Here is a 14,365-nt window from a genome sequence, read left to right on the forward strand (position 1 = left end):
TGAATGCTACCAAAGGGGACCCGGTACCCGTACTCAATTGAGTGGGCCTTGGGGCCCCAGCCTGCGTCGTCGATGTAGAGCTTGCCGCGGCGACTCTTAGTCATCTGGCCTACAGCATAGCCCTCGAGTCCTTCAAAGCGGCCCTCCAAGAACCGGAAACCATCGTGCGATAGCCCCACGGTGGGCGCCAACTATCGTGGTTTTATCACGGCAGATGTCCTAGAGAAAGGACTTAGTCGTGGAGCCATCGCGACAGGTTAGCTTGAAGGGGTTAAAGCGGACACAAGGACGCAAGAGAGTTTATACTAGTTCGGCCCCTTCGATGAAGGTAAAGCCTACGTCTAGTTGTGATGGAATTGATGGGTGTTTCGATGTCTAGGGAGCAAACAAGCTTCGCCTATGTCTCGAGTTGTTGTTTGTTGTCCCTTGAACTGCCGCCGGGTCGTCCCCTTATATACATGGGTGATGCCCGTCGGTTTACAGAGTCCCAACACCGGCTCATAGATGTGTCCGGTTTGGTCTCTACTTATTCCTAATTTACAATACAAGTTACATATTGACACCGGTTTACGGCTACAGGCTCTCAACCGATTATGGGTCTTGAGCCCTCATCTACCTTCATGGGCTTTAACATACTTAACTACTGATGAAGTTAACCCGGCCTAGATAGGCCGGTTTACGCCCAGTAGTAATATCCCCAATAGCTGGTATACAGCCGGTTCAGGTAGCCGGAATGGATATCTTGGGCGTTCAGAGCAGCGTAAGTTGCCAGATCAGCATTCCACTTGCCTTTACCAAAGGCAGCAAATTCTTCCTTGGTAGAATGTTTGGACAAAGCAACAGGATTGCTTGGTTCGGTATGGCCAGTGCCAGTAATGACAACCTCATCCTCCTGAGTATCGCCGGTTTGCACTGGGGCTGTTGGCTTGTCAGTAGGTTTTGCTGGACCGGTGGATCTCTCAATCCGGATGGAGCCTGTGGGTTGATTGACAGGACCTGAGGCATCAGTAGGTCTCTCTTCAGCAATAAGATCGTCGTCTTGCTGCGGTGGATCATTGGGTATATCCTTAGGAATAGCCATTTCAAGATCGGGTGTTTTGCCTGGCTCAAGAACGGCATCTTCTTCGGCCGCTTTGTCCAGGCGGGCCTTCTTGCTTGGCCTAAGTTTGGCCCTGAAAAGAATAACAAAATCAAATACAACATATGTTCTAAGGCGATGTGTTGCAAATATCATAATAAGTATAGCTTACCCAAGCACCGTTTTGAGCGGTGGCAGCTGAGTAGCCGATGACTCGCCAGAAGATGAGTGGGAAGTAACCTGGTAATCGGAGTCAGATGGATTAAGAGGTTGACGAAAGCAGCCCGCTTTAGGACAATCACTGACAAGAAAATTAGAGACCTCTGAACGGCATTTCCGAACTGGACTATTCGGTAAACCGGCGGAGGTAACTACCTGGCCGCTGTGCCGGGTTGTGCGACAAGCTTCGTGCTGTTGGGTCTTCATAAGAAATTTGGGATCCAAATAAGCAAGAGGATGAGAAAATTTAACTTTCCGGTTTGCCTGACGGATTTTTAGCGAAGGCAAAGGTTCTGAATCGGAAGAGAGAATAATTACCTCTGCAGCATCAGCGTGGCTGGCTTTGGCATCATCCTGACAAATATCATCATCAATAAGACGCATGAAAAATAAGCCAAGTGAGTCAAGCTCTACCTCAAGGTCCAGATTATCCACATCATCATCAGGGGCCGGATTAGAAGATGCAGTAGTTCTTTTCCTGTGGGCAGTCTTCTTTACAGCTTTAGTCTTTTGCCGGGTTGCTCTTTCCGGTTTGTCTGGTTTTTTTGGTTTCTCCTGCGGCAATTTCTTGCTCCAAAACGGGTCATTGCCCTGATTACACAGATACTGATATTAAACAATGACTAGATATATCAATAATAGATTCAGCAAAAGGAAAAATCAAGATCTTACAGCTGGCGGTTTGTTGGTGGCACAGAAGGGAATCAGGCCGTTTTTAGCACAAATATGTTCCGGTTCATTCATCATCTTATTCAAAGCCTCTGTGATTTCTTCATTGGTGAGCTGGATTTTGGAATGTCGCAGTGGGTCATCAACACTGCCGGTATACTCGCACATCAAATCGGAGCGCTGACTAAGGGGCAGTATGATCCATGATATCCAACAGCGAGCGAGATCAACCCATGTTAAACTGTTGGCCATAAAGGCTCTGAGCTTCGACAGTTGAGGAGCATATTTGCTTCTCTCCTGGGCAGTCAATCTTTGCGGAAAAGGGTGTGTATTGCTGAGCCACTCCGGACGAAAGCCAGGCAAGGGATTCTCACCAGCAGGGGAGGTGTCTTTGCAATAGAACCATGTCTGATTCCATTCTTTGGGGTGGCTGTGCAGTTTGGCGTGAGGGTATGTAACCTCTTCCCTTTTCTGGATCGCCACGCCACCCAACTCCGAATTGGAGCCGTCAGTAAACTCAGTACGGCGGTTTAGATGGAAAAGGTCTCTCAAAAATTCCACTGTGGGCTCCTCTTGAAAGAACGCCTCACAGAGCACTTGGAAGTGACACATATTTGTAACAGAATTGGGGCCAGTGTCTTGTGGATGGAGTTGGAAATCGGCCAAAACATCCCGGTAAAATTTAGAACCGGGCGGCTTAAAGCCCCGAGCTAAGTGATCTACGAAAACAACAACCTCTCCTTCTTGAGGAGTGGGAGGGCATTCTTTGCCAGGAGCCCTCCAATGGATGGTATCTTTGCTGCCTAAAGCACCGATCAGGACTAGATCGTCCAGCTGAGCCTCTGTGACGCGAGAAGGAACCCAATTGCACTCATATACTTGCTTGGCCATGATGGAATCTACAAGGTAAAAGATCCCGGTTCAAAAATGCATTTGATCGAGGTACATTGGTATGTGCAATGTTAAACCGGAGACAGAACTATCTGAACCGGAGTTTTATGAAGCAACAACATCTAGCGGTTCAACAAGGGGACTAATGGTATATACAATTTTTTTCTACAAGGTTAAACCGCCTGGTTTAAACATTGAAGCAGATGAGTAAGTTTATAAAAACAGATTTCGTAAGATTTCTCTACAGCAATGGATCTGAAGCAAGTTTAGAAAAAAGATAAATATTCAGAGGTCCAAAAGGAGTAGTACCGAATCAATGAGCAAGATGTACATACAGATCTATGGTTTTGAGATGTGTAAGTGAAGGCGAAGGGTAAACAGCTACCATTGCACACAATAAAGATTTGCGGAGTCATCTAAAGATCTATCGTATGAGCAAGAGGCAGACGATGAACACTGAAGAACTGTGAAACCCTAGGTCAGATCTGCGGGGGAAAGGATAGAAGATTTACCGGAGCTGAGGAAGACGCGGAAGGTTGCCGCGATGCTCTGGTGCGCCCAGGTTGATGCAGCGGCCAAGGTTGAGGCAGAGGTCGACGGTGGTGGCGGAGCTCCGAGGCTGGCGACACGAGGAAGACGAAGAAGAAAGGCACGAAGGGGAGAAAAGAAATGACCCTTCGGTCCTATTTATAAGGCGAAAGAACAGGTGTCAGGCGCGACAATCAAGGGGCCACGAAACGGAGCCGTCGCCTCGATTTTCGCAGATCTATTAAACAAAGAAGCATAATGGATAGTTTCGTTATGACAGGTGACGTCACTCCGGTTTACAGCAATCAGAGAAGATGACATTATGGCGGTTTACCAATTTATGAGAAGATGTTGAAGATGAAGCTTTTGTTAATGGATTGACATGAACCCATTCAAATCAATCTGGGGCCTAATGTTGGGGATATTACTGCTGGGCGTAAACCGGCCTATCTGGGCCGGGTCAACTTCATCAGTAGTTCCAGAGTGATAAAGCCCAAGAAGGCAGATGAGGGCCTAAGGCCCGTAGCCGGTTCAAGACTTGTAGCTATAAACCGGGATTTGTATATAAACTTGTACTGTAAGTTAGGAATAAGGAGAGACCAACCCGGAATACGAATATCGACCGGTGTTAGAACTCTGTGAGCCGACGGGTGTCACCCGTGTATATAAGGGGACGACCCGGCGGCGGTTCAGAGATAGACAACAACTCGAGAAATAGGCGAAGCTTGTTTGCTCCCTAGTCATCGAAACCCCATCAATTCCATCACATCTAGACGTAGGCTTTTACCTTCATCGAAGGGGCCGAACTAGTATAAACTCTCTTGCGTCCCTGTGTCCGCTTTAACCCCTTCAAGCTAACCCGTCGCGATGGCTCCATGACTAAGTCCTTTCTCTAGGACATCTGCCGTGACAAAGCCACGACATTTCCCGTGGGGAAACCGACCGCAATCGTCATTGGGTCGCCAGGCGAGAGGCCTTGATGGACTCAAAAAGGTACCTGAAGAGGTTAGAGATAGACAACTTATAATAGACTTAATGACACCGAGCATGCTCAGTGGGGATTCTGAGTGTTGCCGAGGAAGGTCTGGGCTTATCCTGGTAGGTCGTTGCCAGCTATGGACCTGAGGAGGTGCGTTCCTTCAATCGTCATCTTGAGAACTAAGGGCATCTCCAGCCGCGCCCCAACAGGTCCTTCCCAGGCGATTTTGTCGCGCCGGCGCCAAAAAAAGGCCCAGTCGCGCCCCCACAAGCCCGTTTTTCGCCGGCTCGGGCCAAAACTGGTGCCGGCGGACCCAGACCGAACCCGGCGCCCTGGGGGCGCTTGGGGAGCCGGCACAAGCGAAAAAGGCGCGTGGGCCCGCCCTGGCGGCGACCCGAGGGCCTTTTCCCGCCGCTTCTTGACGCTTTTCCCTCGCATCTTTTCCGCTCGCTCGCCTTCCTCCCGCCATTCCCATCCTTTCTCCCGCCAAACCCCCTCCAGCTCGCCTTCCAGTCGCCGCCATGCCGCCGAAGAAGTACGCCATGCCGCGCACGGCGGCAACCACGACTGGCACCGTGGCCCAGCCGAAGCAGAGGAAGCTGAGGGCGCCGCCATTGAAGCCACCGGGCATGTCGAATGCCGAGTGGAGGGTGGAAGTTCAGCGACGCGACGCAGTCACCACCGACCGGCGGAACAGGGCCATTGCCAAGAAGGCCCGCGACAACGCGGCGCGTGCGGCGGCGTCTTCCTCATCGGTCGACCACGCGGGGATGATGAATCCACCCGTCGTCAGCCACGCCCAGTACGCGCCCTGGGGACAGCAAGGCGTTGGATCTCCATGGGGATCGTCGTCGCCCGGCTACGCCGACGGTGAAGCGCACGGGGGGTTCAACCCAAATGTGACCTTCCCCCATGGCCACCCCGCGACGCGCACACCCTCGCCCGCCTTCGTCGGCATGCAGTACCCTCCATACAACTACACGCCGCCCGCCGCCTACGCGTCCACACCGACGCCCCATCTCCGCCGTGGACCGCTGCCCTTCTCGCACCTCGGCGACACGGACGACACAGGAGCCGACATGGACGACATCATCGCGACAGGATCGACCGCGGCCGCCGCGTCTCCCGGGTTCGCCACCCAGGACGAGGTAGTGGATCTCAGCGGCGATATGGAGGCCGAGCTCGGCTACGTCTACGGCGAGGACGCGCACGAAGCGCAGGAACCTGAGGAGGAGGAGGAGGACGAGGAGGAGGAGGAGGAGGAGGAGCCGGCTCCTGTTCCGACGAAGGGGTGCCAGAAGAAGAAGAAGCGGGCGGCTAGGTCAGGCGAACCGCGCATCAAGTGGACGTCCAAGGAGGAGGAATGCCTCCCCGAAGCATGGAAAGTCGTCTGCCTCGACCCGACCACCGGCGCGAACCAGAGCTTGGAGACGTACTGGTACCGCATCAAGGCCGAGTTCGACGAGCGGAAGCTCGTCGACCCGTACTTCAAATGCGTCTACATGCAGCGCGGCTCCAAGGCGATGGCGAACTATTGGGGGCGTATCCAGTTGGCGTGCAAAAAATGGCATGGAATCGTCGAGGAGGTCGCGGCTCGCCCGGAGAGCGGCGCCAGCATTGAGGATCAGGTACGCACGCCGTTCGCCCGCATCTCTTCGTCGTCAACGCCCGCCGCCCGCCAACTGTTTGTTCCTCCACGCAGCTGCTGCGTATGTTCACCATGTATCGGTGCGACAACCAAGACGCCGACTTCAAGCACCTCCATGTCTACAAGCGCATTGACAAGTGCGAGAAGTGGGCGGAAGTCCGACGTACCCTCGACAAGGCCAAGGAGACATACAAGCCGGACGCGACGACTCCGGGCGCGTCAGAGGGGCGGCTGGACGGCCACAAATTGGCAAAGAAGGGGGAAAACCGCCGACGCGGCAACCGCGCGAGTGCAGGAGTCCATCGAGCATTGCCTCGCCGACGCCCAAGCCCGGGCCGTCCTACGTGAAGAGAAGACCGAGGCGCGGTGGTCGTCGCTGATGAAGAACAACGCCATCAAGCTCGACCTGCTTCGGACGAACGTCGCCGCGAAGAAGAGGAACACCGACATAGCTTTTCTGATGGGCGGGCAGACATGCTCCAGAGCAACGACGAGCAGCCCAGGGCGTGGTACATGGCGGAGCGCGGCCTCATCCTGAACCAGATGCAGACGGCAACGCCGACGACGCCGACGACGCAAGCTCCCGTGCCCACGACCACACGGACGCCAAGTCCGAACGACGCCTTTACATCGCCGCCCAGCAGTGCCGAAGCCGCGCCGACACAGCCCAGCACCGAAGCAGCTCCGACACCGCCGAGCCCGCGCACGCCGACTCCGCCAACGCCTAGAGCCGACCCCGCCGAGTAAATCATTGCGCACGCGAACTTGCGGCGTGCGGCGCTCTATTTTTTGTAACGCCAGACTACGTCCGATCGCTGGATTTGTGGCGTCTTTTGAGAGCGGGAACGACCAAGTTTAAATCTCCCGCATCCTGGGGCCGGCGCTTGGGGGCGTGACTGGGAGTTAGGTCGCCCCCAGGGGCCGAACTAGCGCCGGCACGCCCTCAGGCCGTTCTATTTAGGCGCACTGGGGGCCGAACGGCTGGAGATGCCCTAACTCATCGGACTTGGCCATTTGGTTAGGAAACCAACTTGTGCCGTTGAGGATGCCGAGTTCGTGCTTTGCCTTGGTGTTGCCGAGTGATCAGGAGCTCGTGGGAGTCGGCCATCAATGACTTTCTCGAGGGCGATGATTGCCCGAGTGAATTGATTTGGCACGGTGCCGAATGACGTCGTCAAATTGCCTCGAGGGTAGAGTAGATACTCCTACTTGGCTTGGTTCGTTGACTGTGTGTCACACCTCAGGCCTAGTCACACCGTATGAAGAAGAAGAATGTATAGATGTCCATGCACCTGCTGTTCCTTGGATCACCTGTGAGTCTGACTCTCACCAACTGGTCAGTCATGTCTATGCTTCCAACTACGTACTACTATGAACTATCTGCATGCTCTTAATTACCTTGAAAGTTTGATTTCTTGTTCTTAAGTGCAATCTGGGTGATGAACTGCATGCACCCGTACTATTATCTTCATTCTAAAAGAATGGCGCTACGATCAAATCTAATCAACACCTGTGTCCTCCGAATAGGATGTAGTGTATGCAAGCGTAAAACACCAGTCTGGCAAAAATATGTGAACATCTGAATCTGGAAACAACAACTACAAATTGTGTCAGGAATTTATATATGCGAAGAACCTCTTAAATTCTTACCAGCAACGGCGAGCTGCAATTGTGCCAAGCACGTCTTTAATTCTTAACTGCATTTGAGCTACAAAATGTGTTGGACCATTCTGCAGTAATGCCCATAAATCCAACAAAGAACAGATTACAAGAGAAAGTGCTGCAAAGGGTGCTTCACATGGATGAAACGCATATGTAACTTGTTCTAAGCGTGGCTTCGGAATATGGCATTCCACTACAGAACAACGGTATGCAAATCTAAAACCTGTTAGTAGTTGCCTAGAACAAGGCATTGCAAATTTAACAGGAGCAAAATTTAGAAGTTGGTACAAACTGAGCTCTACTGCCAGAGAAATGAAGCACCAGATTGCATTTGCTTAGCATTATACTAGAAGAACGAGTGCACACGGACACAAGCCAGCATCAAGCAAAACAGATGGAACATTGGGCTCAACCAATTCTTAATTAAGACAGCAACGTGGCAGTTCCGCTTCAACCGCAGCAATCTAATTTATAGTGAACATGTATCTTGCGTGCAACAAGTCAAGGTGCCTTATGTGACTTGTTGTACGGGCAGTTCAGAATCCCGGACATTGATGGTGTAGCTCGAGAGAAGCTGGATGATGGTGAAAGGACGGTCAGCAGCGAGGACAAACTGCTTGTCCTGCTTCACAAACTCATCGGCTTTAGAGATCACCTCTCTTTTGTCGTCCTTTAGGTTGTACCTGCAGATGCGCGCCGATGAACCCCGGTGTTTGGTGTAGTAGACGCAATTTGGCTCAACCGACGGGAACTTATCGGCGCAGATAGCGAGGCACCTTTGATGACCGATGAAGATGGCATAGTTGCTGATGGTCCTCAAACGCACAAGCTCATCACTCGTGGCCTCAAACTTGAGAACCCTAACGAGTCGCTGTAGCTTGACAATGATGAGCAGCTGTCCTCCAAATTCCATAAGGAAACACCGGCCATCGTTTGCATGTCCCGTCTCAAGAGGATCACCAGAGAAAAACTTCTCAGGCGGCTGAATATCATGCACTTTCATCAAACCACCGATGCTGTTAATCACTTCACTTAATTTGCTTAATGTCCGCCAGTCGCCATCGAAACCATCTCTGAAAGCCATCCGGAGGAAATTATAAGTTATGTCCGAATGCTCCATGGAGGTGAAACATTCATTGATGGGAAAGGCTGTGTACTGCTTGCGAGATGAATCGAAGAGTAAGGTAAGCTTGGGCAAAGGCACCGGCGCCTTCAAACCAAACCAGACGGCAGCAGCAACCTCGCCCTCAGGCGGCATGGGAGCCATGAAATTGATCATGGCGCCTGTGAGAGGGTTGAAGACATGAGCGGCGTGAGGAGGGCTCCTGTCTGCCCGGACGAAGAAGCCGCAAGGAGTGGTGGCGACGACGTAGTAATTGCGGAGCACTGGGAGCTCCTTGTGGAGGAATCGGCCGGTGGAGGTATTGAGCAACAGGCGGCGCGTGTCGCTCTCGAAGACCTCGTCGAGGATGATCCACCGGCGCGGGAGGAACCGGGAATCCGAGGCGTCGGTCCTCGGACGGCGGAGCGCCAGTGGTGGCATACGGCGCGCAAGTCCACGTAACAGTCCACGTCGTTAGTGGCGAGGAAGGAGCCGGCGATGCGGCGGAGGAGGTCGTATGGGAGGGAGGACCAGTCTGCACCCACCATGGCCGGACGGCCCTTCTCCTGCCCTTGGGCCGGCGGAAGATCAGGGGTGGCCAAGGGCATTGGAACTTCAGCGGACGCGGCCATTGCTCCACGATGGAGTCCGGAAAATTCGATGCCCTAATCTTCCCTGCCAAAAGGGGTAGGATGTAAATTTCACCCTCAATTTTTTTCTTTTTTTGACAATCAATACCATATTCTCTTCTCGGGACTCCTTAAGGTGGTGTTTGCTTCTTTAGTCTTAAGTCTTTTTCTAGTCTCTAAAACTTTTTGAAAAAGATTCTCATGAAGATGCTTTTAAGGACTTTTAGCAAAAAGTCTTAAAAAGTCTCATCCTATTTAATTTGTTAGAGACTTTTTCTAATTCCAACATAAAATTCCTGAAACCAAACACCCCCTAAGTTATTTCGGTTGTTCGCGCACAACTCCCCTCGATCTCCACACCATCGCACGATCCGCTCGTCCCGATTATTTTTCAATCGAATCCCACCTCCTGATTTCCACCGATTCTTTCCCAAACGAGCAAACCAGTAGTACGTCACATCAAAGGCAAAAACCACATGCACGCCGCATCAAAGCAACAAAAAAAAAAGAAAACAAAAAACAAAGGTGGCCTTCTTTTCCTCCGCAATCGAAGCCCTACCCACATGGCCATGCCGCCGCCGTCGCCGCCCGGATGGAGGAAGGTGCCGACGAAGCGCTTGGAGCGAAGGCAAGGTCTAAGCTTCGTCTTGGTGCTCGTCTCCCTCCGATGGACAAAGGATGAATTTTATTTACTCAAAATAAAACATCGGGGGTATACAACACAGTGAGCACATATCCGGTCTCTGCATTGCTGAGATACACACAACCACACCAACACACACACACACACAATATCGACTGGCTAAATGGAGTGTGGTTTGCCGTCCCAAAGATCAAGGCGGGTTAGGCATTCATGACCTTGAGTTTAAGAATAGGGCCCTACTCGAAAAATGGTTATTTAAATTACTGACGAAAGATAGTGTATGGCAAACCCTCCTGAAAAGAAAATATGTTGGTTTCAAGGCAGTATCCCAAGTATATTGTATGTCTGAGGATTCCCACTTTTGGGTGGGTATAATGGCTAGGAAGAAATATTTCTTCTGCTATGGATCTTTCTCAATCAAGGACGTCTCGGAAAATAGATTTTGGGAGGACAAGCGGCTAGGAAATGCCACACTCCGGGAACAATATCCAGCTTTGTACAATATTGTGCGTCACAAGGGTGATACTATCGCCAAGGTAATGAAATCATTTTCACTTAATGTGACGTTCAGAAGAGATTTGATTGGACCCAGGCTCCCAATCGTGAAACATCCTACTCCAGCGGTTATCACATGTGTATGATGTATTTCGTTGGAACCTACATGGGAATGGTCAATTCTCAGTGGAGTCCATGTACAGAGCTTTGCTCCAATCTGATGTGCCAATTGATAATAATAAAAAGATCTGAAAGATGAAGATACCTCTTAAGAATAAAATATTCGCATGATATCTTCGTCGCATAGTCATTCTTACTAAAGATAACCTTATTAAGAGGAATTGGCATGGAAGTCCGCAATGTGTTTTTGTCATCATGATGAGACAAATAAAATATTTATTCTTCCAATGCAAATTGGCTCGTTCTATATGGTCAGTTATCTAGATAACTTCTGACTTGTATCCTTCTTGTAGTGTTGCTAATGTATTTGGCAACTGATTACAAGGGATAGATCACATGTTGAGAACTCTTCTCGGGATGGGAGTGCTTACCGTTATTTGGTCGCTTTGGCTATGTAGAAATGATAAGGTTTTTAATAGTAAAATTACTTCTCTGATACATGTTATCTACAAATGTACCGGGACTCTTCGTTTATGGTCCTCTCTACAACACGTGGAGAATCAAGACCTACTTGTGAAGGTGTGTACACAATTGGAGGCTATGGCGAGAGATACTTTTACCCAACATGGATGAAAGCATGATCTTAGTATTGGCCCCCTCCGCTTTAGGCGTTATATAGATCTTTTTGTATTTCGTTTTTTTATTTTTTATTTGTGTGAGAGGACCTTATTTAGCTATGTGCATCTTAGTTATGCAGAGGCCGAGTGTAATGCTTAAATCTTTTAAGTAATAAAGCGCCCTTTTCAAAAAACACACACAAATCACCGAGAAGTAGCAAAAGTCATATAAGGCCAAAGTATGCCTAAACAAGGGGAAAAAACCCAAAGCAATCAACAAACTACACCAACAAAGACAACATGGATCTTCAACAACAACGCCTTCAGGAAGGGAGTGATCCTTGAGCACACTGTCACCAGATCCAACCACGAAAGGCCAGAGTCTAGGTTTTCACCTTGAAGAACCAGTCCGAGGATATTCGAGCAATGCCTTCAACAAGGTAATGACGCAAAAAAATCATCATTCCCAAGTATAATCAACTCGGGTCAGACCTCGGTTTTCACCCGGAAACCGAGACAAGTACTCGAGAATACCATCATTGAAGTCAATCGTGTGTTGTCGCCACCATTTTTTGGCAGTCCTAGCGGCTACATATGACGGGTTAGAAAGCTGATCGCCGCCGCTCAAGAATGGTGAATCTTCTTATGCGAGTTAGACTTTCAAGATCCGATCTTCCTCAAGTACGTTTGTCAATAAGGATAAGATAGAGCTTTGACGTAGATTCCTGCGAGCTCCTCTGGGCATCGAGATTAGGGCTCCTTATCATGGCTATGTGATGGCGATATTTGTGTCAGGTTCTTTGGATCGATTCAAAGTTCAATGACGACGACTGCGGCTCTGAGATGATTGTCCTAGGGACATGTAAACGAAGACTTTCCAGTTGTCCTTGACAAGGTGAGATCGATTCCAGCTGGGGAGCGAGGACAATGGCGGGTCGACGGCTCATTCTGATGGCAACAATTGTCGTTTGCGGTTCAAAGACCTTGATGTAATTTTTATTATGTTCGAGGTGCTTTTGTATGATTGTATTTGTGGTAAAAACCTTTATAATATAATAGATCTAGGTCCTTTTAAAAAAAGTTATTGGTTTTCAACACAAAAAGGAAACAAAGGAAAAAAAATGCACCGATTTTGCATACTACGGGCCAGACCTGGCCAAATGGGCAGCCCGGCCATGGTTATACACAGGAAGGCACGACAAGTACATGGGCCGGGCCGACACACTTGCTACCCTCCTTGGTCGACGCACGACCCCTATGTTACACGGGTTGGCGCAGAGGCCCGTTTGGCATGCTAGCCAACGTTAAAATTCAGCCCATTGGGCTATTTCAAACCTATATTAAACCTATTGGGGTGTATTAAAAATGAAAATAAATTTGTCTCAAAAAAACAATAGAAAAAACGGGTCGTGCTGTGCTGGCACTCGTACCCAGCCTCGCAGCCTAGGCGGGCCACTTGCCGGCACAGCCCGATTATAAACTTGCCGGGCCAGGCCCATCACAGGCCGGGCGCATGGGCTTATCAGGCCGGCACGCTAAGACCGGCCCATTCAGCCAGGTTTGCTACTGGTCCCTGTCTCTCTGTCTCTCACGAGTCAGGGCGTAGAGTTCATCCCCTTCCTATGCAGGGCACTCCCCTGTCAGAAGTCGAATCGGAAGCCGAGACCAGCATGAATCCGACCAGGAGCGGATAATAAATCTGGTAAAGATCGACTCCCCTTTATCATCACTCTATCTCTCAGGATTATCTCTCGTCTACGATTCCGATTTCTCCATGGAGAAGCAGGGCCAGGAGCGGCAGATCGATCCAGTAATGGAGGCAGCGAGCGGGGATCCCGACGACCCCCTCATCGCCGTCCGCCCCCAACGGGTCGGCGGGTGGTGGGCGCGTAACCAGGACTTCATACGGAGACGCGCGGAGACGCTGAGGCGACCCGCCGCCCGGGCGGAGACCGAGTTCGAGGCGGAAGCAGAGTGTCGCAGAGAGCCGCCGGCCTCCAAGAACTCCATGGCGGGGCTGCTCGTGCCGGCGGCGGCGGAGGTGCGGGATCTGGAGTGCGCGGTGTGCCTCGAGGACCTGGTGGCCGGAGGCAGGAAGCTCAGGAAGATGGACTGCTCCCACTGCTTCCACCAGCGCTGCATCTTCCGCTGGCTGCACGTCAGCCGGCTCTGCCCGATGTGCCGCTTCGCGATGCCCTCCCGGTCCGACGACGAGCGCGTCGGCGACGAGGTGGAGCGGGAGCTCGCGGCCGAGGAGGAAGACGATGCTGACGAAGAAAAGTCTGCGGCAACTGAAGAACGCTCGTCCAGTGAGTGAGTGAACTGAACTAATGTTTCTTCAGATTAGCGATGGTGGTAATGATTTTAGTCAGATTCGAAATGGCTCTTCTTTATACTGTATATGTATGAATATTTGTTTACCCGCTCTTTCACTGGTAGTGTACCTCTAGAAAAGATGCTATTTTTCTTTATAAGTCTGCATTTTATGTCTGTCAGACATTTTTATCAGCCTCTGCAGTGCTACCGCGCTTTACCCCTGTTACACGTTTGTCTGTTTAAAGATAGTTTGTATATTGTAAAATCTATCCTGACAGACAATGATATACTCCCAACTACAATAAGCTGTCTGTAAATAACGAATACTACAATAAGCTGTTTGTAAACAGTCTATTTCAAATCATAACCACAGTGCTTGTGTGTACAAAATAAGGCAACACATAACACCCAATGCCAGTACAATAGCAAAATCACCGTCTATAAGTTATTTGTGTTACTTATATAGGCTTTTCTCCTTGTAGGTTTACATATTTCCTCTGTAAATAAATATAAGAGCGTTTAGATCACTACATTATTTCTCTCTTTGTTTTATCTTCCCACGATTCCTTTGTAGCAACCCTTACAGATGACTGAGTAGACACTGTTGTAGATGCCCTCCGGTGGGGCTCCTTTGATTTAAAGGATTTTCATAGAAATTTTGGTGGATTAGAATATTTAGGAAAAAAATTTCTATGTTGGTTGTTTGATTCATAGGATTCAAGCATATAATTTTTCTTAAGGATTTCTTTGTACTATTTCCCATAGATTT

At 50.1% G+C, this 14,365-nt stretch overlaps 1 protein-coding gene across 2 annotated transcripts; it reads left to right on the forward strand.

Moving 5' to 3' along the window:
* The first annotated feature begins 12,849 nt into the window (after window positions 1–12,849).
* On the forward strand, window positions 12,850–13,790 carry LOC119270313 (E3 ubiquitin-protein ligase RNF181 homolog). Of its 2 annotated transcripts, XM_037552312.1 has the most exons (2): window positions 12,850–12,982; window positions 13,067–13,790. In XM_037552312.1, the coding sequence occupies exon 2, from the start codon at window positions 13,094–13,096 to the stop codon at window positions 13,595–13,597; it is 504 nt and encodes a 167-aa protein (XP_037408209.1). In that variant the 5' UTR covers window positions 12,850–12,982; window positions 13,067–13,093; the 3' UTR covers window positions 13,598–13,790. The 2 variants fall into 2 exon arrangements, with proteins under 2 accessions (XP_037408209.1, XP_037408208.1); XM_037552311.1 differs by having other exon boundaries at window positions 12,860–13,790.
* The last annotated feature ends 575 nt before the right edge of the window (window positions 13,791–14,365 follow it).

This window comes from Triticum dicoccoides, chromosome 3A (genome assembly GCF_002162155.2).
Source record: "Triticum dicoccoides isolate Atlit2015 ecotype Zavitan chromosome 3A, WEW_v2.0, whole genome shotgun sequence".
NCBI lineage: Eukaryota > Viridiplantae > Streptophyta > Magnoliopsida > Poales > Poaceae > Triticum > Triticum dicoccoides.

Bases quoted from the DNA above. Each gene is read 5' to 3' on its own strand.
- LOC119270313 (XM_037552311.1), top strand. From the start codon at position 13,055: ATGGAGAAGCAGGGCCAGGAGCGGCAGATCGATCCAGTAATGGAGGCA.